This window comes from Sparus aurata, chromosome 18 (assembly GCF_900880675.1).
Source record: "Sparus aurata chromosome 18, fSpaAur1.1, whole genome shotgun sequence".
NCBI classification, from domain to species: domain Eukaryota; kingdom Metazoa; phylum Chordata; class Actinopteri; order Spariformes; family Sparidae; genus Sparus; species Sparus aurata.
Window position 1 is genome coordinate 7898631 of NC_044204.1, and position 22349 is coordinate 7920979.

At 39.7% G+C, this 22349-nt stretch overlaps 1 protein-coding gene across 1 annotated transcript; it reads right to left on the bottom strand.

The window, feature by feature from the left end:
• Nucleotides 1–1035: 1035 nt before the first annotated feature.
• trappc11 (trafficking protein particle complex subunit 11) lies at nt 1036–20505 on the bottom strand. Its single transcript, XM_030397023.1, has 30 exons — nt 19867–20505; nt 19020–19248; nt 18648–18817; nt 17052–17122; nt 16847–16961; nt 14325–14424; nt 14081–14154; nt 11724–11820; nt 11073–11206; nt 10217–10358; nt 9714–9807; nt 9523–9602; nt 8804–8882; nt 7947–8001; nt 7597–7742; nt 7253–7314; nt 7020–7152; nt 6666–6796; nt 5475–5600; nt 5189–5379; nt 4915–5063; nt 4473–4594; nt 4155–4274; nt 3592–3657; nt 3336–3492; nt 2733–2844; nt 2558–2649; nt 2228–2361; nt 1552–1719; nt 1036–1441 (listed from the first exon to the last, which is right to left on the bottom strand). The coding sequence occupies exons 2-30, from the start codon at nt 19221–19223 to the stop codon at nt 1397–1399; spliced, it is 3369 nt and encodes a 1122-aa protein (XP_030252883.1). The 5' UTR covers nt 19224–19248; nt 19867–20505; the 3' UTR covers nt 1036–1396.
• Nucleotides 20506–22349: the final 1844 nt, after the last annotated feature.

A 22349-nucleotide genomic window follows, 5' to 3' on the forward strand; every position in this document is an offset into this window, starting at 1 on the left:
CCTTGTGAAATACTGCCCATATGTTTATGCCTGCCTTTCCGGACACCAGACATTTATAGCCACATAATATAAAATCACCGTTTATTATGGATATCATGGTTGTCTGATTAGTGTTTGTGCACTGATATACATTTCAGTTAGGCTATTCTTTAGGTATAACTGAAAAAATATTCTTTTCATTTAATTTTGTGAATTGGATGAAATTGATTTTTTTTAAAATACATAACAGTATACATGTAAAGTGTTCTGCATTTTTGTTCACCAGGCTTTGAAAAGCAGTCCACTGCTCTGCAATGTGCTGACTGTTGGACTGATCATTGATATCTTAAACTCATTTCACATGAGGACATAATGCAGTAGAACCCCAAGACCTGTAAACCAACTTTAATGTGTTGAATTACTTACCTTTTAACATGACAGCACTGTGCAAGTAAAACTGAACGGCAGTGTGATATAGCTCCTCTTTAGTTTACAGCAGAAAATGTGTAATCATTGACTGGTACATTTTGCGTTTTTCGACCTGCAACCTGTGTCGCTGTAACATCAAGACATTTGGAGACTTGCAAAAGTGATAGTACAAGTCATGTGATCTTAATTAAATGTGCCTATTACTTTTATTATATCATAATTTAGGTGAAAATGCTGTCAATACTTATAGTAAAATTATAATTTTTTTGTGTAAATGCTCCAAATTTCTTGGGTAGTTAAGCCACAAACCCTTCACAACTCTCAAACTTAATACATCCCTTACTGAAGGACCAGTGATTTTTGAAGCTTCAGATGTCATCAGTCACATGATTTTCTTCATCTGACACAGCCTCTGACGCGATGTGCTCAAACACCAACTACACAGGATTGAACCTAGCTTTGAGGCTCTGGTATCATCTGCCCATTTCTTGTTCCCAGCAATATGTGGCTTCTACATTTCTGGGATTCAAAGGACTGTGGTTGAAATGTCTACATTAACTACATGACTAGAGGAAATTGAATGCATAAACACTGTCATCAGTGTTTGTATAACATGCACAACACAACTAGTTTTGTCACTTCAATTTAATGAAAGTTTCATCACATTCGATTTTCATGTATTAAACTATACCCAGACATCCATATAGTTCACATCAGATTAATCAATGATTTTCACTGTTAAATGAGCATCAGTGTATCAGTGTGTTTATTCATGCTCACCCTGTTATCTCATTCACTCTCAAAAGCAACACTGGACACAAATATCTTCTCAAGTTTGGTCAACAGATACCTCTCCTGCTGCGTTTTTACACAACAATGTGGAACAAATAGTGTTAATCATGTCATCCACAAGGAATCGTAAATCTAAAACAACCTACATCATTTTGCTTTGTTTTCATATTTACAGTAAATAGTTTGAGTGTTCTTCTCATGCTGCAGCAATGGAGGCATCATCCAGCTGCCGACCCTGAGGCTGAGGAGAAAAAACAGGAAAATGATGCTTATGAATGTTATACATCTTCACACTCAGATACCAGTGACTGCTAACTCAGTGGTTAATACACATTTCCAAGACTTTGTTACCTTGACAAAGATGCGTTGGGGCAGGAAGCGTCTCAGTGTGTGTGTGTTGGTGTTTGGGCAGCGGGGCAGGCTAATGTTGAGCTGTGGTAGTGTTTGGTAACCAGCCATCAGTGGGTAATAGTTATACAGCATCTGCTGCTCTGAGCCAGGAAGGATACGCAGACGGACCTGCGCACACACACGCACACACACACACACACACACACACACACACACACACATTTTAACCATAAAACAGACATACATACATATACAGCATACAACCACATAAAATGCTAACATTCAATGACAATAACAATTACAAAATTGTATTGACTGTTTGCTGATCTGGTTTGCTTGTTTTAGGCCAGTCTTGAGTATTGTAATTACATACCGAAGACCGCCTGTTTGCTACTGATCTGCTGGGGCATCTGACAACAAAACAAAAACTATTCCTAGGGAGAAAGAGCTTTTTCTAAATAATGAAATCCTTTTTGTAACCAGAAACACAAGTCTCTTAATTGGAAATCAAGCGAGATGTTAGTTGTTGCAGGAAGGTGATGGTGGAAATGTTTACTTACAGGGAACTGCTAGCGCGCATTTATTTTCAAAGTTAAGGCTGAATACTTAACTGATTTTGTGTGGAGAGAACTGTAACAACTCAACTCGCAAGATTTAAAAGTGAGCAAAGTGATACCTGTTTGAGTCCAGAGAACATGAAGGCATCAGAAGGTTCAACAGCCATCTCCACCTCCTGCACCAGAGCTGTTCTGTTCTCTATATGGTAACGAACTGAAAGAGACTCTCTGACTCGCCCGAATGATGGTAACTCTACAACGAAACAAAGACATATAAATGTAAAACACAGCTGACAGAAGTCAAGTTCATCAGGAAATAAAGTCTTGAAAGAAAAGGAAGTAATTCAAATACGTGCAAAGTCACAATTGTACCTTCAGAGACATTTAAACAAAGTGCCATGTGTTATAATGTGTACAGTGCATGTGAGGTGTGCATTTAATTGACTAACCAGCGTGGATGTAAAGCGGGATAGACTCCAGGATGACATGAGGTAGAGTGACTGTAGTTTGGATGAGGGGACTGTCTGCACTGGACGACTGTCTGTAAAACAGAGCTAAGAGTTTTGCAAGCAGGTTCGAACCCAGTGATCACTTAGCAATATGAGTTTATGTGTATGTACATACCTCCTCCATGATATCAGGTACTGTCCCGTAGCTACAGTGCTATTGCTGTTGGTCTGTGGTGGACACCGGAGACAGAAACACTCACTGGCACATTCGCCTGTCTGCAGAACCACTGATGACACACACACACACACACACACACACACACACACACACACACACACACACACACACACACACACACACACAGATGATAAATAAAACAAAAAAAATTTACAGGTCAGGAAATTTCATGGTGAATTGAAATTTCTTAGAAGTTACCCCCCAAATTGTCAACATTTTACAGTACATCATTCAACTACAGACATTTACACCGATTCACATAATCAACAATCAAGCTCTCCTTGTCTTGCACTCGCACAATTAGCAAATGTTTAAAAAAAGTACTTAATTTATTGACCTATAGAAGTTAGATGGAAACTAGCTGTAAATTAAGCTAGTGGCCTGCTGAGGGGCAGCTGGGCATAAACTAGTTTCCTGTAAATGTATCAAAGGATTTAACATGTATTAACTGCTAACTGGACAATAGACGATCATTATTATTAAAACATGTTGGGGTACTTTCCAATACATTAAAAATTACAGTGGAAACTAGCCAGGTACCTTCCTGCAGCTGTGACTGACGCTGTGGTGTGTTGCTGGTCATAGCAAGCAGCTGTAGAGAAGACGAGTCCAGCAACAGAGGCCAGGGAGACGAGGAGAGGATGTCTGTCATCAACAGGAAGGGTATGTCCACCACTAACCGGTCCAATGGTTCAAACTATAAATGCAGATAATGAAGATAATACCCCTTAATAAACTCTCATCAGCCATTATGCCACAAACTCAAAGATAACTCTGTAAACCAACAATTACAGACCTTGGTGGACAAAAACTTGACAGACACCTCAAACGGGACCACTGTCTCAATTGTAACGGTCTCATCCTAGAAGACAACAGAACAAGAGAGGAGTCAACCAGACTAGAAACAGGAACTCCTTTAACACACACAAGGGCTGCCCAGACCAGGACCTGTGGCAGTAGTTGTCATGCTGTAGGGTTTGACTTGGTCAGCAGCTGAAATTTTCATTTTCATATATTTTGTGAGGCTTTAAATAGGCACCTACAGTGGCACCTTGCCATGGCAGCCTCCGAATCAGTTACTTGCCAGAGAGGCAAGGAAAAAAATAAAGGGGGGGAACTTGAAAGATTATCCTGTCAAAACATTATTATTTCACCTGTTTTTAAGTCATAAACACAAGACAGAAATCAATTTAGACCAGGCATCATCAGATTATTATATTTTTTTCAGATTTGCCTCTATGGGCTTCTATATAGCACCGCTTAGCGTCTTAATACACATGTTAAAAAGCTTGGCCACCCCTGACATACACACAGATGGCTAATTGTTAGCAGTGTCTGCAGGGCAGGGCGGATCTTTACCTTATGACATTTGCAGACAATCTGTCGTCCTTCCACTGTGGTATCGATGCTGTAGGCCACATGGAACAGGAAGACCCTCGGACCATTTGACACACATTTCACAAATACACATTTCTCCAACTAGAGACAAACACACACACACACACACACACACACACACACACACACACACACACACATATACTGGTATTACTACTTTTCACAGAGGGGACACTGAAAATGGCAGGTGAGTATTTACGGAAGTTACAATGCAGAAGTATGTTAAACGTGAATTTTTCTATGGAAATCTAAAACCCTTTTTTCCCAGTGTGTGTTTACCTTTTCTCCTGGTTTCAGATCTCCTAGAGGGACATCAGTGAGCAGGGCAGGTGCAGCATCATCACACACCTTTGAGCCATCCAGTGTCACATGTGTGGTCTGGCTTAGATTGGCATCCTGGCCTGGACAGACCAATCAAACACAAAACCCTTATTAACTACTCACTGGTGTTTATCATACATTTGAAATAACAGCAGTTTTCTATTCCAAATTATTCTAACTGAAGCCTTATTATTTGCTTTCCCAGATAGAGTACTTCAATATAATAGCACAAAGTCTGACTACAGAAGTAAACAGCTAGTTTGACTCTGTACAAAATACAAATAAATAGACCTACCACCAGCTAAAGCTCACAAATTAAAGTGATGTATTTCAGGTGTTTAATCTGAACACAAACAGAAATATAAATCAGGTTATTGTGGTTACAGTGACATCAGTGTACCTGGTTTGAGGCCAGCTGTCAGTTTGACATCCGTTGCAATGCCCTGCTCCTGTGACTGGATAGTGAGGTTGATGCAGTACATTTCATTGTTGAGTGCAGGAGGCTGGTGGCCCAGCTGAACAGAGATCTTTGGGACTCTGGAGATGATCCTATACAAACAAACAAAAGTTTTATGTCGATGCAGTGTGGATAATGTCTAATACTGAAGACACTGACAAGTAATATCAGAGCTTTTCTAGAACCACTAGTATGGTGTTGTTTCTGAAAAAATTACATTGTGCTGTGCTGCATGCTCAGGCTGTCCCAGTCTGGCTCCTGACGTGCCTCCATGCAGCGCCCCCACTGACGTGATGACCTGCCAGCCTGCAAGGCTTCATGGGCAGAGGCTGCATCTCCACCCGCCCCTCTCCAGCTCACAAATACACAGCGGCCTTCACTGCCCAGCATCAGCTCAACACCTGTCATCTAAATGAGCATATCCAGCAACACACACAGTCAGTAACAATCATTCTCTCTCTCTTTCAGACATGCGCACACAGACACACAAACATACACCCCACCTCAATCTTCTTGCCAACATCTTCAGTCTTTGCTACGAAGCTGAAGTTGTACAACTTGGTTTTTCCTGGCAAAAGGCTCATATTCCTATGATCTGAAGATTCCAACACACACCACTGGTTGTACTCCTAGAAGCACAACAAAAAAAAAAAACAACACACAAATACATAATGGTTTTTTCATTTCCAGAAAGAGATAACATTTGGTCTGAGGGTTTGGTCCCAGGACTGGTTGGGATATTTGTGTCAAGTCAGGTGCAATTATTACAAATATTCCAACAGTTAGTGCTTGAGCTCTCACTGAAACTTTCAGAATATAAATGCTAGTTCTATAACATGGAACACAACAGTTGTAACAGTTGCTGCTTGGTAATTCTTTTCATTAATACTGCAGTTTTTCCCGTATATTCGTCTAGCAGAATTTAGATTTTTTTAGGAGGAAGAAAGGGGAGCGGAGGAGAAGGAGGAGTGGAGAGGGCTACATTCTATCTTTCAGTTAGCCATTATTATTTTGTGCTACTGATGTAAGATAAATGTCAACACTGAAGCAAGCAATGCTGAACATGGAGTCAGGACCATCATTCTAGCAGAAGGTGAAAAAAAGGTCCTGCAACTTCACAAGAGTGGCACACAGTAACGTGACCACAAACGCAGTCATGGGTTGTAAAAAAACACAAGTAAATACTTATCTGAAATAAACAACATTTGGTTGATCCGTGTTGCTGTAAAGACAGAAGGTATTCCACGTGCACTGCTTGTGTCAACCTGGAGGCTCGGCCTACTGTGTGCAACCCCTCATCCAGTACAGTTTATCACTTTAAAACACACCTTACAGTGTTTGCAGTAGCAATGTAATCATTCTTAGCTGGCAGAGCTACGAAACATTTTTCTTTCAAAACACATTTGGTGACTCCTTCAGGAATTTCTCTTGATAAAATGTCTGATTTTGTACCTCTATGTTTACATTTTCAGTGATGTTTTAACAACTGTATCTTCACACTATACTTACAGCCCTTTTTGCTGCAGGCAAGGCCAATAGAAAAATCCTGAATGTTGCACTCGGCAAATCTTTTTGCATGCATGTGACACCACAGCTGCTATAACTCCATCCTATGGGGAAACACTGTACTTTCCTACTAGAACCAGTCACTGATACTGGAGAATCATTAGGCCTTTTATTACATTTTATTTTACCTGGTTACTGAGGCTGACAGCCAGCTTGTTGAACGATACAGGATGAGGACAGTCAGCTCTGAGGTAAACCTGGAGTTGGATCGGCTGGTCTACATGGAAACTGGGAGACTGGAACTTAGCCTTACACTGGACTGGAGTCAGAAAGGAGAGGTCAGAGTGGAAACATCCTCAAGGAAATAACAATAATTATGATATGTTTTTAAAATTAAACAGTCATGTATGTCTCGCTGAACATTGCTTAAGAGGCAAATTATTAGCCTCATGCTTGAAGCTTTAAAATGTATTTTAGGAGGAGAAATGATCCATGTTTGTAACTTTTATGACAATATATTCATATATTATTATACTTCTTACTGAATGGGATATAGTCCTGCACTTCTATAGTCAGCTCCTTGGAACCTGCCAAAGACATGCGGTCGCTCCACAGTGACCTGGCTGTACTGATAGACGATGAATCACACTCAGGCTCAGCGTCAGGGACCTCATTCTGAAAATTCAAAGACAATTTAAATGTGTAAAAAGCTGAAATTCTTTTCCATTTTTTGGTTGCCAGTTTGAATTGATTAATCAACCAGCCTTCTACTCACCATCAGGACTCTGATGAGATTCTTCTCAATCCTCGACTTTTGTTCCTCCTTCAAGGTTGAAGCTGAAAGATCAGATGCCGGCACCGTTACCTCACCTTTCAGTCATATTACTTCAAACGCAATGTTATACTTGCTTGGGCCTCAGGGGACAACACAATTCTAATGAACCCTGAGGAATAGTAATACAAATGAATCTACAACTGTGGCATCAGTTGTGGAATCTTATCAAATTGTCACAGATATCAATTGGAAGTCAAATGAGAAGTTAATATAGTCAGTGTAAAACTGCATTACTTCCGTCAAACAAATTTACTAATAATGGCTCAGTATAACCTTCTGCTTACCTCTGCCCAGCAGCTCCATGCAGTATATGATGTAGTCTTTAACACTGGCCATTAGATAAGCACAACGCAGAGCTGTGGTCAATATGGCTGTCAGGAGGCCCCACCACCGCTCTGTGCGATAGTCGCACATCACATAGTCCAACAACCTGATAACATAAAAAACACACACTACACTCAGATCACTTGCTAATAAACAGATATTAAGGAAACATTAAGCATGCACGTCTTATAGTCTAAAAGTTTTCAGTTGCAGAATCACTTTCAGGTGAGACTCCCATGACTTTTCTGAGCATCTACATGAAAGTCAGAGAGTGGAGTCCCTTACTTGCCCAGAATGTATTTTGACTTACTTTAAGGCTTTGGTGTAGTCTTTAGCATGGTAGTACTCTTCTCCCATCTGCACCACTATGAAAGAGACAGAGAATGACTTAGTTAAATACTTAGTGGGACACGCTTAAACACAAAACACATGGGGCAACAAAAGCAGCTCCTTGATGAAAAAATAAAATGCTTGAAAAAGGATGCTCTGATGCGCTGTGATCACATGACACCAACATATGTTCAACCATTTTCATATCCTACACGGTTCCCCAAAGTATCAAAAATGTCTACCTAATGAGTGCAATCTTCAACATTCAGTATATAATGACAGAAAAGGGGAATGCAAGCCACAGCAGAAACACACAAGCCTTACTCCAATTCCGATAACAGTATTGAAATTTATGCTGATACTGCCGAAAATGCAGGTATTGGTATCTGCAAGGACGTGAGTCTTTGTACCGATTCGATACCACATAATGTAGAAACAGGACCTTGCTACTCCCCAGTTAGCTCCGTTAGCTCTGCTTAACATTACACACCAGAAATCAATTCTTCTTCGCTGCTCTAAAAGCACAGGAAGTTGCCCCTGGCAACTACTGTTTATACAGCGGCACAGAAGAATTTGATTTGACGTGAGTCAGACAGGGCTAGCAACATGTCAACAATTTGCAACATTTTTCTCTGGATAATCCCACCAGTAAAACAGGGATATGTTCAGTATGCAAGGGTGTAATTTTCTATTTTAAAAACACACACTGTTATCAGATCGGTACTTGGTATCGCCTTATACCCAAAGCCCAGGTTTCAGAATCAGTACCAGGAAGGAAAAAATGATATCAAACATCTCTAATGTGAATGGGCCACAAGAAAGAACAATTATACTCACTGAGGTGACTTTTCATTCGAGGGCACTTATACTTCTTAAACTGGGCAACAGCATTACTGAGAAGTGCTATTATCAGCTCCTGTTGGGGCAAAGACAGACAGACATGTCTTAATATGGCAGTACAGTACAACCTAACAGTAGTTAGCAGAGGTAAGTGACAGCAGCAGGAAGTGCAGCTTTCTGATGTGTGTGAAGCCATTTGCTTCAAACAACTTATTCCTCAGAACTGAAAATATTATAAAGAATTCTACTGTGATCTTTTGTAGATGTTGAAATTGTATATTAATTGAATACACATAGTAAGTAGCAAGTTGAGTGATCCGAATGATATTAAACCTCAAATTCGAAAGAATAGCAGTCTTTTCCCTGAACTGAGGAATCAGTATTTTTACATACATACAAGTACTTGATTTAAACTTAAAATGATCATGGCTGGAATTTATTGAATTACCGGAGTAATATATAGTTATAATCACTGGTATATTTCTGCATCAGTGTGGGACAAGGAAAATCATTTAAATGATTCACAGAATTCAATAATAGTCACATACAGTAATAACAGACTTTAAGTCAATGTTTTTTTCTCATGCATGGCTGTTGAAATAAAGAGACGATATAAAACAGACCACCAGCAGCGTTTTATGGAGAATGCATGGTGTAATGCTACATTGAAAGCATCAGCAGTGTATAAGCTGCTTTTAACATGTGTGCATTCTTACAGAATGTGGTACATCCCTCTCTTTAATCTGCAGGGCCAGAATCCCCGTCTTCTCCTTCTCTGCATCTGGAGGATCGATACCTGGATATACAATAACACATAAGTGCTATTTTACATTTTCTAACATCCTGTCAGATGGACAAGAATATCTTATTTAACACTTTAATTGGACATCATACAAACTGAACATACTCTGGTGTCCTTGTCTCCAGGGTCTCTGGCCATAGAAGTCCAGTCCTCCACTCTGGGTGTCAAGTGGTTCGGTGGACGGATGACTCGCTCCTCCCTGGAACAACCAACCCAAAAGATTTAACCAACTGGTCATTTGTGGCTGAGTAAAAACATAGAAGCTTTATAACCAAAATGGTCATCCAGTCAGGTGAGCAGTGGTAAATAAGATTCACATTTAAGTTTAAAATAAAGTAAAGACCTTGCAGCAGATTCGTACGACAATGGAAAACTATTATCAGCATTCAAGGTATTATTTGGAGCAGTAGTGCTAGCAGTAAGAGAAACTGTATCATGTCTCCTCCCTCTCTCTGGTGGCTGGCTCTAGACTCAATCCTTAAATGTGGCTGTTCAGATTAAAGCCTTTCAGAATTCTCATTAGGTCTGAAAACACATTGTGAAAACCCCTTCTTTTCTAGTATAACCCGGCCCTAAGAGATAATTAACATTATTTGTAGTATTATCACCTGACAAAGCTGCTGTGCCTGCTGTTTCCTGTCCTGACTGTAACAAGCAGCTTGCTGGTAGTAGAAACCAGGGTTCTGGGTCTGGATGGCAGTCAGACCCAACTTTATGGCTTCATCAAACAGCTCACCAAATGACTGGAACCTTTAAGGAGCAAAGACGAATGGAATAATTGTGGGTTTAGTATCATGACGTATGGGAATTAAACAGCAGATAAACAAGTCAACTTACTTTACAATTAGTAACTGCAATATCCGCAGACTCCCTTACAGTTTGCATGATTATTAGAGGTGAAAGTTAACATACTTTGTGAACCATAGTTTTAACTATGTTGGTCTTCTGGTTAATTTAGCAAGTAATAGATGTGAAGAAAAGTCTTTATTTGTGTAATCAAGATTGTATCCATTTGTTTCAGTGTTGTATGTGTTTATTTGCATGTTGAGAAGGGAAGTAAGTGTCCGGTCATAAGTGGTCACTCGAGATACATGTCAATGTCAGGTGTGAACCGACTGGCATCGAGGTGTACTCTTGTGATTGGATTACTCAGGGCAGATTTTAATAACAGGTCTGAATTCTCTCTATTATGACAACAGAACATGCCTGGCAACCTTAAAAATATTGAATGACTCCTTCCTGATTGTTAGAAATATTAGGTTTATCAGCTGTACTTATCATTATTGTTTTCAGTCACGCAGCCAAGTAAATAAACCATTACCACTTGCAATAGATGTTTGTGTATTCTTACTTAGTAAGGTTCCATTACTTCAGCATGTTACACACAGGGTGTGCTAGTTATGTATTCATGACTACAACGTATATATGTTATTTTCTTTGTATTCATATACAATTGTAACTCACTGTTTAGACATCCATGCGGCGTGCTCAAAGGCGAGTTCAGCACTGCCGATCTTCTTCTTACACAGGTCAATGTGCTTCCTGAACTGGGCTATAGCATCCAGAGGAGTGTTATGCTGGAAACACAGCCGACAGATCTAGAGACAAAAAAAGGAGATACACATCAAGAGAGAAAGGGAGATAAAGCAGAGGGAAATAAAAGGTGGAAAATGGTAAGTAACCGCAAAGTTCCATCTAATTTAGGCCTTCTAAACATTGATGATACAACGCATTAGCCCAAAAGGCCACAAGCTTTCTTCGAAAGCAAGATGACGTAGCTATAGGGCGTGGGAGGGGGAGTCCATAATGAACCGAAATGAGACAGTGTAGACTAAAACCAACAATTAATATAAGAATAACTAAGTGGTCAAATTATTGTACATTTCTAGTATGATGAACATGATGCACACTTTTTATTTTTATGACTATGTGGAAATTCTGTTTCCCAACACATGATGAAGAAATGCATTAAAATGAGAGTCAAAGTAAAAGCGGCCACTCATTCTCTCCTACTGAAACAAAACATCCATCAGTGTTTGAGAAACTTTGTCACTGACCAAAGTGTTGATCAAAAGAACATTTCTGCCCCAGAACCATAAACAAACAGAACTGTACCTTATAGTTGATGAAGCCAGCCATAGTTTTGATCTCCAACATGTTGGTCTCATGGGCTCTGAGCTCATGAACAAGACTGTAAGCAGTTCTGTAGTACCTATAGACACAAATAGACTTACTCAATAAGAAAGCGAGGACAACACAGAGGTATAAAGTGCCTATACAAAAATGAACACCCCTTTGGATGTTTTTAATTGCTTTTATACATGGAATCATGGTCAATTCAATATAAGTTGGGTTTTTGACAAGAATAGGTCTCAATCAGGCTTGCACACTGCAAATTTTACACCATCCTTTTTCAAAAAACTGCTCAAGGTTTGTCAGGTTGCATGACTATTGTGCACGAACAGCCCTTTTCAAGTCCAGCCACAAATTTCCTACTGGAATGGACTGAGTTCTGGACTTTGACTCTGCCATCCCAGAACACTGTTGTCTTTAAACAATTTCTGTGTAGCTTTTGCTGTATGCTTTTTGTCTTGCTGGAAAATAGATCTTCTCCCCAGTGGTATTTCTCTTGCAGTCTGAATCAGGTTGTCCTCCAGGATTTCCCTATATTTTGCTGCATTCATTTTATGCTCCAACTTTACAGGTAGCAAATATAGCATCTAGTCTGATGGCCAAGAGGCTCAATTTTGGTCTCAATAGTCCAAGGACCCTTCTTCCAGTTGACCTTGGATTCTCCCACATGCCTTTGGGTGAACTACAGACAAGATTTAATGAGCTTTCTTCAACAGTGGCTTTCACTTCGCCACTCTCCCATAAAGCTTTGAATGGTGAAGAACTCGGGCAACAATTGTTGTATGCAGAGTCTCTCCAATCTCAGCTGCTGAAGTTTTCCTTCAGAGTAGTCATAGGTGTCTTCCTTATTTCACTAATCTCCTTCTTGCACAGTTACTCAGTTTGTGAGGACGGCCCGCTCTAGGCAGATGTACACATGTGCCATATTCCTTCCATTTCTTAATGGTGGATTTAACGGAACTCCGGGGTATGCTTAGTGACTTGGAAATGTTTTGTAACCACCCCCTGTGTAATTGTAGTCAGGAATACTGATTATCAGTGACTGGACCTTCCAGACACAGGTGTCTTTATACTACAATCACTTGAGACACATTCACTGCACTTAGGTGATCTCCATTTTACTAATTGTGAGGCTACTAGCACCAATTGGCTGGTCCTCTGTTAAATTAAGTCGGTCACCTAAAGGGTGTGGATATTCATGCGATCACTAATACATTAATTTTTAGAAATCCGTTTTCAATTCATTCACAAATTAGATTGACCATGATTCCATTTATAAAAGCAATAAAAAGGGAAAACATCCAAGGGGGTGAATACTTTTTATAGGCACTGGACATTTGCCTTTTCTACCAGCATAGTCTGAAAATTTGGGACTGTAACAAAATTTGAGATGGGGGAAAAAAAGAACTCAATTGGTTTCATCGCCCTTTGGTTTGTCTCCTGTAGTGTTTGGCAGTAACGCATTACTCATTAACTCTGATAACATTACTTTCCCCAGTAACGAGTAGTATAAGTGATTATAAATTCCAAATCAGTAAATAACACTGCCTTACTCTGTTGCCAGAACGTGGTCAGTTTTTTTTATCCTAGGTGGGCTGTTTTACCATGATGTGTAAGCGTTGCAGGTGGGGGCAAGTCACATCGACTACTAGCCCAAAAGCTGAACGGAGGATGGAGGATGAGGGGATGGGTATGCTATAACAGCTGGAGGTATTGTCATTATTCTGAGATTGTCTCAGTCAAAGACAGAAAGAACAGTATGGTCTGTTGCAAAGCAGCAAAATGCTTTGAACCACAAAAATACAATATCTTATTTACTGAAGCATCTGATACGGCAGCACAGCAATGTGAAACTTGTGAAAACTCTGCCAGTGAAGCAGCATAAACAACAGAATCTGGATTTCAGAGCGGGACACCGCTGTGGAGAGACATTAAGTGCACAAGATCAGGGATATGTTACTTGTGTTCACAGTTGACCCACTCCTCTCTCTGCATTAAAGAGAAAATATCCACGATGAATAATGTCAAGCTGCCACACAGAAAGAAGTTTGCTGGCAATCTCGGAAGAGAGTATGCGGTGATGGATGCTTTGGAGGCTATTTTTACAGTAGACTGTTCTTTCTATCTCTTTCTCACCACCAAGTTAAAACTTATTACACTTCCTGAGAAACTTGCCTACATTGGTGATCGTTCCAGACAATTTTAAAGACTTTCCAATTTCCTATTAAAAACATCATTTTATTTTGTTGATGGAAACACACTACTGTTGTTTCATATTCAGTCTCATAAAGTCCTAACAGAGATTTGGATCCATTCAGAATGTACAGGCTCAGACTTACTTGAGAGCATTCTGGGTGTCCTGTTTCAGCTCACTGAAGAATGCAATTTTAAACTGGTGTCTGACAAACAGCAGCTGGGAACACAATCAGAAAGTGGAGAAGAGATTAAGAAGAGACTAATTAGAGTAAGGAGGAGACATAACATAATACTTTATGACCCATGTCCAACCTTTCATACCAAGCAGCTTTATTTGTAAACACATAGAAACTATGGTTATACTTACACTATAGTATGTGTGCCTACCTGATGTGTTGTCTTGTTGAGGAACTCCTTGTGTGATTTGACTCGACGTATCTCAGTATAGTAGTACGTCTGAGCATGTTCATAGAAAGCATTCTCCAACCTTCAGTGTTACAGGGAATGATATAATTGAATTAACACCCAATGTGTACAAGAGATTTCAAGGTATTTATCTGCTGAAACTGTTGAACACACATGTGATTAAGCCCACCGTCTGACGACTGCACTACATTAAAGCTACATACTTCAATGTTGATCAGTATCACTTAATAACAATTAACGAGAATGAAAGATGTAAGAGGTGGTCAACACAATAAAATGTATTTCACTGTTATGCACTTACCACAAATAAACTCTTTATAATCAAACACAAGCTTCATTTAGTTTTACAGTCTGATCAAAGCTTTACGTACACTTATATAAAGCATGTATATCATGGCAGTCTTTAGTTCCAAAACATCAGTACTGTATGTCTCAATAATAAATTTATCATAGAAGGTTGTGTCATTCAAGTTGGCTTTGTAACATGCCCTCTTAGCTTCTTCTAAGTGATTATGATTGATAATTGCTGATGACTTTTCGGGGTCCATTTTAATAGGGCTCATATCATATATCCATTAGACTCACAAGCTCAGCATTGATCCGAAAGAGCACATATTGATTGGACCAAGTCAGAAAAGTCCAAAGTCACTTGAAGCCATTTCAAAGCAGTAAGTTAAAGTGCATGGCTCAGTTGTTTCACTGCGATGATCAAGAAGAAATCGCAAACTATCACTTGCTGCTTTGAGAAAATTAGTCGGGATGGTCAATAGTCAACCAAAAACCACCAAATGAATTGAATGAATCAAAAGCTGCTGGAAGACAGTTACAGGTACACACTATACCAACTATCAAGCATGGTGGTTTTAGTATTAAACTGTGGGGCTGTTTAGCGGCCAGAGGATCTAATGCTCTAAAGAAAGTAAATCAAATTATGAAGGAGGGAGATCATCTTCCAATTCCTCATGAAAACCTATATCATCTTGGGTGCAGTTTGGTGTTCCAACAGGACAAGAATCCAAACATACATCAAAAAGGGAAAAAGGGATGGCTAAACCAGGTTACAAATTAGGTTTTGGAATGGCCTTTCCAGGTCCTGACTTCCTAAGCCCTAGAAATGGCCAAGGGACATTTAACCAAATATTAGAATTACTGAATGTATATTTTTGACCCAGCAGATATGGTCCCATTTTCAGAAGACCTATTTTAAATTAATTAGTGAACCTAACTTCATGACTTTTTTTGGAAAATGAGAGCTGGAGAAATCATTGGAACTCAAGACTATCATGATTACATGCTCTTTAACAAGTGTATGTAAACTTTAACCCACAACTGAAATGGCGAGCCACATGATGCCATTCAGACAACTGGCAGGTCTTTGTGGTAGGGTCAATGGCTTAACAAATGAACAGAAATTTCATCGAGACATTGACAAGGTTAAAAAATAATTATTTGTACTCAAAATAATAATTCTGTCCTTCAAATTTTGCTTCCATCAAATAATCCTCCATTTGCAGCAAATTTGGCATTCTAGCTGTCAGTTTGTTGAGGTCATCTGAAGAAATTTCACTCCACGCTTCCTGAATTCCTCCCGCAGGTTGAACTGGTTTGATGGCCACTTTGTACCATATGGTCAAGCTGCTCCCACAACAGCTGTGATCCAAACACCTCTAACGTGGATTTGCCCATATTAATTTTTTCCTTTTCTTACGTGTTTTTATGTCTCAGTTAAGGCTTTTTCTTTGCTAATCCGCCTAGTTTGCCTGGAGTCTCCTCTTCACTGCTGATGTTGAGACTTCTCAAACTAGAGGCTTTATTCGTCCTCTGTTGTACATTGAGGCCTCCTACTTATTTTTCTATTCTGGTAATATCCAATTTGCACATTTCTTTGAAAGGAATCTTCAGCTTCAGATAGTCAACTAGCCTAAGGAAGGCCAATTTCATTGCTTCTTTAATCAGCACAACAGTTTTTAGCTGTGCTGAAATTATTGCACAAGGGTTTTCTTCAATCAAACAATTAGCTTTTCTTTACTACATAAACATAATGTGCCATTTAGGGCAGTGTTGGCCTACAGGTTAGAGAAGCAAACTTGTGACCGAAGGGTCAGCGGTTCAAGTCCCTGGAGTGAAAGACATGGTTCCCCGTCCCTCATTACCACCTCTGAGGTACCCTTGACGAAGGCCCTTAACCCCAAACCTCCAGTGGAACTGCTCTGTGGCCAACAGATCGGACTATGGTTGTACTGGGCAGCTACCTTTGTAACTGTGATCAGGCGTTTCTTGAAAGGAGACATTGCTCTAATTGAGTTAACCCTCAATGTAAAAATAAAATATTGATGAATTTAATGTTATTTTCCTTAGCATATAAAAACAATTTGCTTTGTTTTTTAAAAAAATAAGGAAAATTTCCAAGTGGTCCCGACAGTTTTAAGCAGTAATGTATGTAAAAATGTGCATCTATATAGCATTAGTGAATTGGTAACTACCTTATAATGTAGCCCACTAAGTGGTCTGTGTGTGGCAGTACAAAGAGACTCTTGCCAGACAGATCACAGGCGTTACAAAGAGCTGCTGCTCTCTCTGATGCGACCAGGTCCTCTCCTGCACAAACAAGAAGATACGTTTTGTTGTGGAAAAGTAGATGTACATGTGCATGTGCATGACCTAATATGATTCAGTAGCGCTCTATACCTGGAGGTAGAGGAGTTTTCTTCTGGATTAGAACCACAGCCACCTTGGTGTTCCTGCCCTGAAGACTGGTCCTAAAGACAAACAAACACAACATAGATGATTTCAGATTAAATTTACTGCAGGTATGTCTCTGTGGGGTGTCCAGAGCTACTCTGCAGGACACAGTCAGTTACATACACAGTTCCCAGTTCTTTTCTTGTTTTTTTCCTAGCATGACAGCTGTCAGAAATGCTTTTACCACTGAAATAATAATTCTGTCCTCGAAATTTAGTGAATACTTGAACAAGGTTTGGAAAAATGGAACAGGAAACACTTTTTATGATGCTACACAACCACAGTTTTCTCACAGAGTTGCATGACCTAGTATAAGCCCCTTTCAGTTATGAACTCTGGGCAATATCCAAAGATTCAGATCAGGATATTTGTCACATTTGCTTGCATGCATTTGGATGTATCTGCAACATCAATGAAAGAGTGGAAAATAGGCTTATATGCAGGCAAGCAGAAAAGTGTATGAAGCAGCTTCACACCATTCATGATGATTCCATAGTGGAAAGAAAGCTGCAGCATTTAGGATCTGTGTCCAGGAGCGGCATGAGGGGGCCAAATGGAAGGACGAGAGGCCGAGTGTCAAAACACTCAGATATTTTGCAGAAATGATTTGCAGTTTAAACGTCATTTTCGGCTGCCTCACTAACGTTTGAGTGTGTATTAAACCAACACTAACAGAGAGGATTACACATCGTCGACATGCCCACTCACTCTCTGTGAATTCACTCTACTCTATTCACAAATGTGGCTCACCCAGACAGAGATAAAAAAAAATATTCAAAAACTACAGCAAAGATATTAGCACACAAACAATTAAAACAACTACACAGAAGGCAAATACAGGGCAAAGTGCTAATGAAACAGGTGACTTTTTAATAGCTTCTTAAAACTAACAACTGAATTACTGACATTTTTCAAGAATAAGGGGAGATGGTTCCAGAGGTTGGGAGGCACAACTGCAAAAGCTTCGTCACCTTTGGTTTAAAGCCATTTGTTACATTTCTGTACTTCACTAGAGAATCCAGTTTTTCCAATCAATTAACGAGACTCTGGCAGCCCACGTCACCTAATAAACACTTAGAGGAACAGCTGTCGAGATAACCATGTTGCACTCGTACAACAAGTATTTATTTATTAAAAGTAAATGGAAAGATATTGACTATAAATATAGCTTACAGGCATATGTTAACATTGTATAGCCAGAGCTGTGTAGTAGAGTAAATTGTGAGAAGTGTACTAATCAACAGGCAGCAGAGCCAAAGCTTTGCCTTATATGTGTTTATTTTCTGCATTTCAACTTTCCACAGTTTCTCATTTAAGGTGATGTTATCTATAAGATAGCCTCTTAATTTTCCTCTCAAAGTCAAGAGATTAAGAAAAAAACAACCAGCAGAAATTAAAACAATTGTCTGTGTGTAGAACACTATATTGAATATGGTAAAATGTAGCAAACAAGCATGACAAAACAAACCCTGTACATCTTGTTTATCTCACTGTTAGTCTGTCATCAAACCTTTTCAGAAGGCAAATTAAATGTACACCTACCTGACAATCTCCACTTTAGTTGCACATTCGGATTGTTTCTCTTTCCACTGTGGGTCGTCCCAGTCCAGTTCATAGAAGAGGACAACCAGAGCTGGCACTAAGTTCAGATGTTTATTCATCCAACCTGTTTTCAGGATGCCTTTAGGGATGTACCACTCATAGGATGTTCGCTGGATAGGTATACAGAAAAGATTGATTGTTAAGAGACTCAGACATTGACTTAATAATTATTGTGTTTTAGAGATGTCCCACATCTTAGCACTGAGGCAGTAATATTCAAGTAAGAAAATGTGTTCCAATTCCATGCCATAGGTTCAGTTTGTTGGGATATTGTATTGTCTTTGTTTCTAGACCTCTCTATCCACTACTTACCTTAGTGCGACATTTGGGGTACTCATGGTCTCCTGGGAGGACTTTGAAAGAGATAGGAACTCTGTCAGCGCGTCGGTTGGCACAGAAGGCATCCCAAATGGCCCGGTGCACAGCATTATACACCACATCCAGGCCAGTTAAAGCCACAAAGGCCATTGGCCGACAACATAGCTCTGGAGGAAGCTCCCACTGGGAACCTGCCATCGTGAGGGTTCAACAATGGCTACACCTGCGAAAGAGAGAAACATCTCTGTAACAGAAATACATTATTAAAATCAAGAAACATTCCCTCTGATTTTGGGATCTTAAATTCGCAATAACGCATTGATATCTTTAACAATATTTTACATTGTTTCTGTTTTCTAAAACCTTTGGGGACAAAAGCTTTATTTCTATGTTAAAGTAGACTAAAAATAATTTCTTGACATAATATTAATTTCGTGCGCGGACATCATTAAGGAATGACAAGACAAAACTCGCATCGTGGACAGACACTGGGTAACAACTTGCAGGTCACAAGACCTAATGATTAGCGCCACCTAAGCAGAGTTGATGTAAGTAGCTGTCAACAGTGACACATCAGTTGTTTACATCCTACAGAAATGCTAGGGTTTACACATTTCTGGACAAAAGCCTATCTGAATCATGTAAAAACCTACTCTACATTCAAATCGTGTTTTTGATATTTTCTTAGCCAAATACACGAATACAGAAACCATTAAGACGAAAGCGGAAGTTGGATAACCTAATTTGGCTAACGCTACTGGCACTGCTGTTGTCCTGTTAACATCCTCAATAAACCTGTAATAAAGACTTGAACTTAATTATACGTTAAACGACAACGTACCTTTGTTGCATCACTTCAACTGTTCTGATAGAGAGGCTATGTGCAGCTAACTTGGCTGTGTTAGCGGCTGCACTGCACAAGCTGTTAGCAGACCAAGGTTAACAGTTCGCTATGCTAGTGGGCGAGGTTGAGAATTAAAACTAGCAAATAACCGTAAGTGCACGTTTAGTTTAAAGCTGCCTGCCTTTGTTTTAGATAAGTCCAAGCACTGGTCACTATCCAACAGCTAGTCGCCGATGTGTCGATATCGACAGAAGCACAAAAATAGCTAATTTAGCAGCTGTTGCTGAAGCAACGACACTAGCTAGCTAGACAGAACTTCGAGTAGCACTTCCGGTTCGACTTTTCAGAATGAAAGTCCTACCTCACAAACTACATTGTTTGCAAATGACGGTAAAATTGAATTTAACGAGCAAGATAAGTGATTAATTTTAATAAAAGTAATGATGCTGATGATAATGATTATCATGTCTATCGGCACAGCATCCTATGAAAATACAAAGTTGTTGGAGCATTGATTAGCTATTGTAAGTGGCATTTGCGAAAAATGGCTGTGGACCTGTTATTTTAGCTGACATTAAATCAAATAAATTTTATTTATATAGCCCAAAATCGCAATCACATTGCCTCAATGGGCTTTACAAAAAAAACAACAAAAAAAACCTGGAAGAAACCTCAGGAAGAGCCACAGAGGAGGGATCCCTCTTCCAGGACGGACAAGACATGCAATAGATGTCGCGTGTACAGAAAGGAGCAACAAATCACAGTTTACAAGTTACATTAACAGAAAGTCTAATACAAATTATATGTAAAGTGAGTGGATCCAGAAAACGACTGAGCTGAATGAGGCATCACCAAGTGGTGCCCGAGCCACATGACCTCCTGTCCACCATGGTGACCTGGAAGAGAGCAGGCCACACAAGATAATTAGTAATAGACAGAGAGAGGCATCAAGATTTACAGTAGATAAACGGTAGTAGTAAACGGTAGATGGTCCCAGGGGGCCGTGGTCCATTAGAAGGGAGCCTGAAAGAAAGAGGAGGAGGAGAGAGAAGAGGAGGGGGGGGGGGGGAAGCTATAGAAAGTGTAGAGATTGACACAGTTTGCAGCTTGCAGGAACAGAAAACAAAAACAAAGGTTAGAGAGATGTGATATTGATCAGAATAAACAGGTTGTTTCTCGTCGGCAGCACAATGTAAAAACATTACATCAGTATCAGCCGGTGGCATCAGTGCTGGCACATCAACAATGGATCTCTGCACATCTCGAGCATAGAAACAATGCTTACAAACAGTCCGGCAGTGGACAATGATGAGATTAGCTTCAAAAGAATGAGATTTAGGATGTGGTCATAAACAAAGATTTTAATGAGATGTGGCAGCAACATCTCAGCGGGCACCACGATTTGGGTGCTGCATAATTCTCAAATGGACAATGGAAGGATTAAACAAGACTAGTGCATGGATAATGATTGATCTGAAAGGCGTAATATTAGGGATGCAGGGTATGGTTTCTTTCAGCCGATGCCGATAACTGATAATTACCTTCCTTCTGGTACCAATAATAATTGTACTTTTTTAAACAATTTTTAAATACATTCATAACCTGTAGTTTATGCACCCCTGAGGGTAAAAAGGCTAAGATGTAGTGGCAAAGATGGATGATTTATTATTCAGAGCTCTAATAAGATTTACTGTGTTAAACTCAGAGACTTATTCCTCCTCTCCAAACACTCGTGGAACACATGTTGCAAGTTACAATTGTGTTGTCTTCTTCTAAACTTGAAAAACAACGGCCACTCCAGCGATGACAAGTGTGGCTCTTGTCTACATTGCATGGCTTTACACAAGTGTATCAGCTCTATGGAATGTAAGTAATATTTTTCTATTCCCACCTCCTCTCCGTTAATCTTTAGCAAATAATTCGGCATAGGCTTCCTTATTTGATGATGAAATAGGTCCTGCTATAATATAATTTATCAACCATTTAACTTGTGTATTATAACTTACATATTGATTATAGCTTAATTATTGTTTTTTTTTCCCAGCACACACTCACCCCTCACCATACACACACACACACACACACACACACACACACACACACACACACACACACACACACGCTCTGATTCCTTTCAGTTAACAAAAAATAAGCAAATACATCAACAACCATCACAACTACATAGTGAACTTTAAAGCCCTTCTGCAACCCTGTGCCTTTAGAAAACTATGTGTTTGGGCTATTTGAGATAGTGCCAGGAGGGGAACTTGATGGTTACATTTAAAAAGGGAAGGTTTATAACAAGCATCAACGTGGAAGCCGAGGCCAAAAGCGGTGCTTGGCAGTGGATCCTCTGATACTGCTGTTGTCTGATGTGATGGTTCTTGGCTCGATGAACCAGAGCACTCAGTGTCCCAATGTCACTCTGAAAGTCTATACGCATCATTTTCTATAACAACATACAAACCCCCCTAGAGATG

Bases quoted from the DNA above. Each gene is read 5' to 3' on its own strand.
- trappc11 (XM_030397023.1), bottom strand. From the start codon at position 19,223: ATGGCAGGTTCCCAGTGGGAGCTTCCTCCAGAGCTATGTTGTCGGCCA. The intron at 18,818-19,019 runs GTAAGTAGTGGA...ATACCTATCCAG, and splicing joins ACCCCAAATGTCGCACTAAG to CGAACATCCTATGAGTGGTA. The intron at 10,359-11,072 runs GTGAGTTACAAT...TGCTCCTTAAAG, and splicing joins GCCGCATGGATGTCTAAACA to GTTCCAGTCATTTGGTGAGC.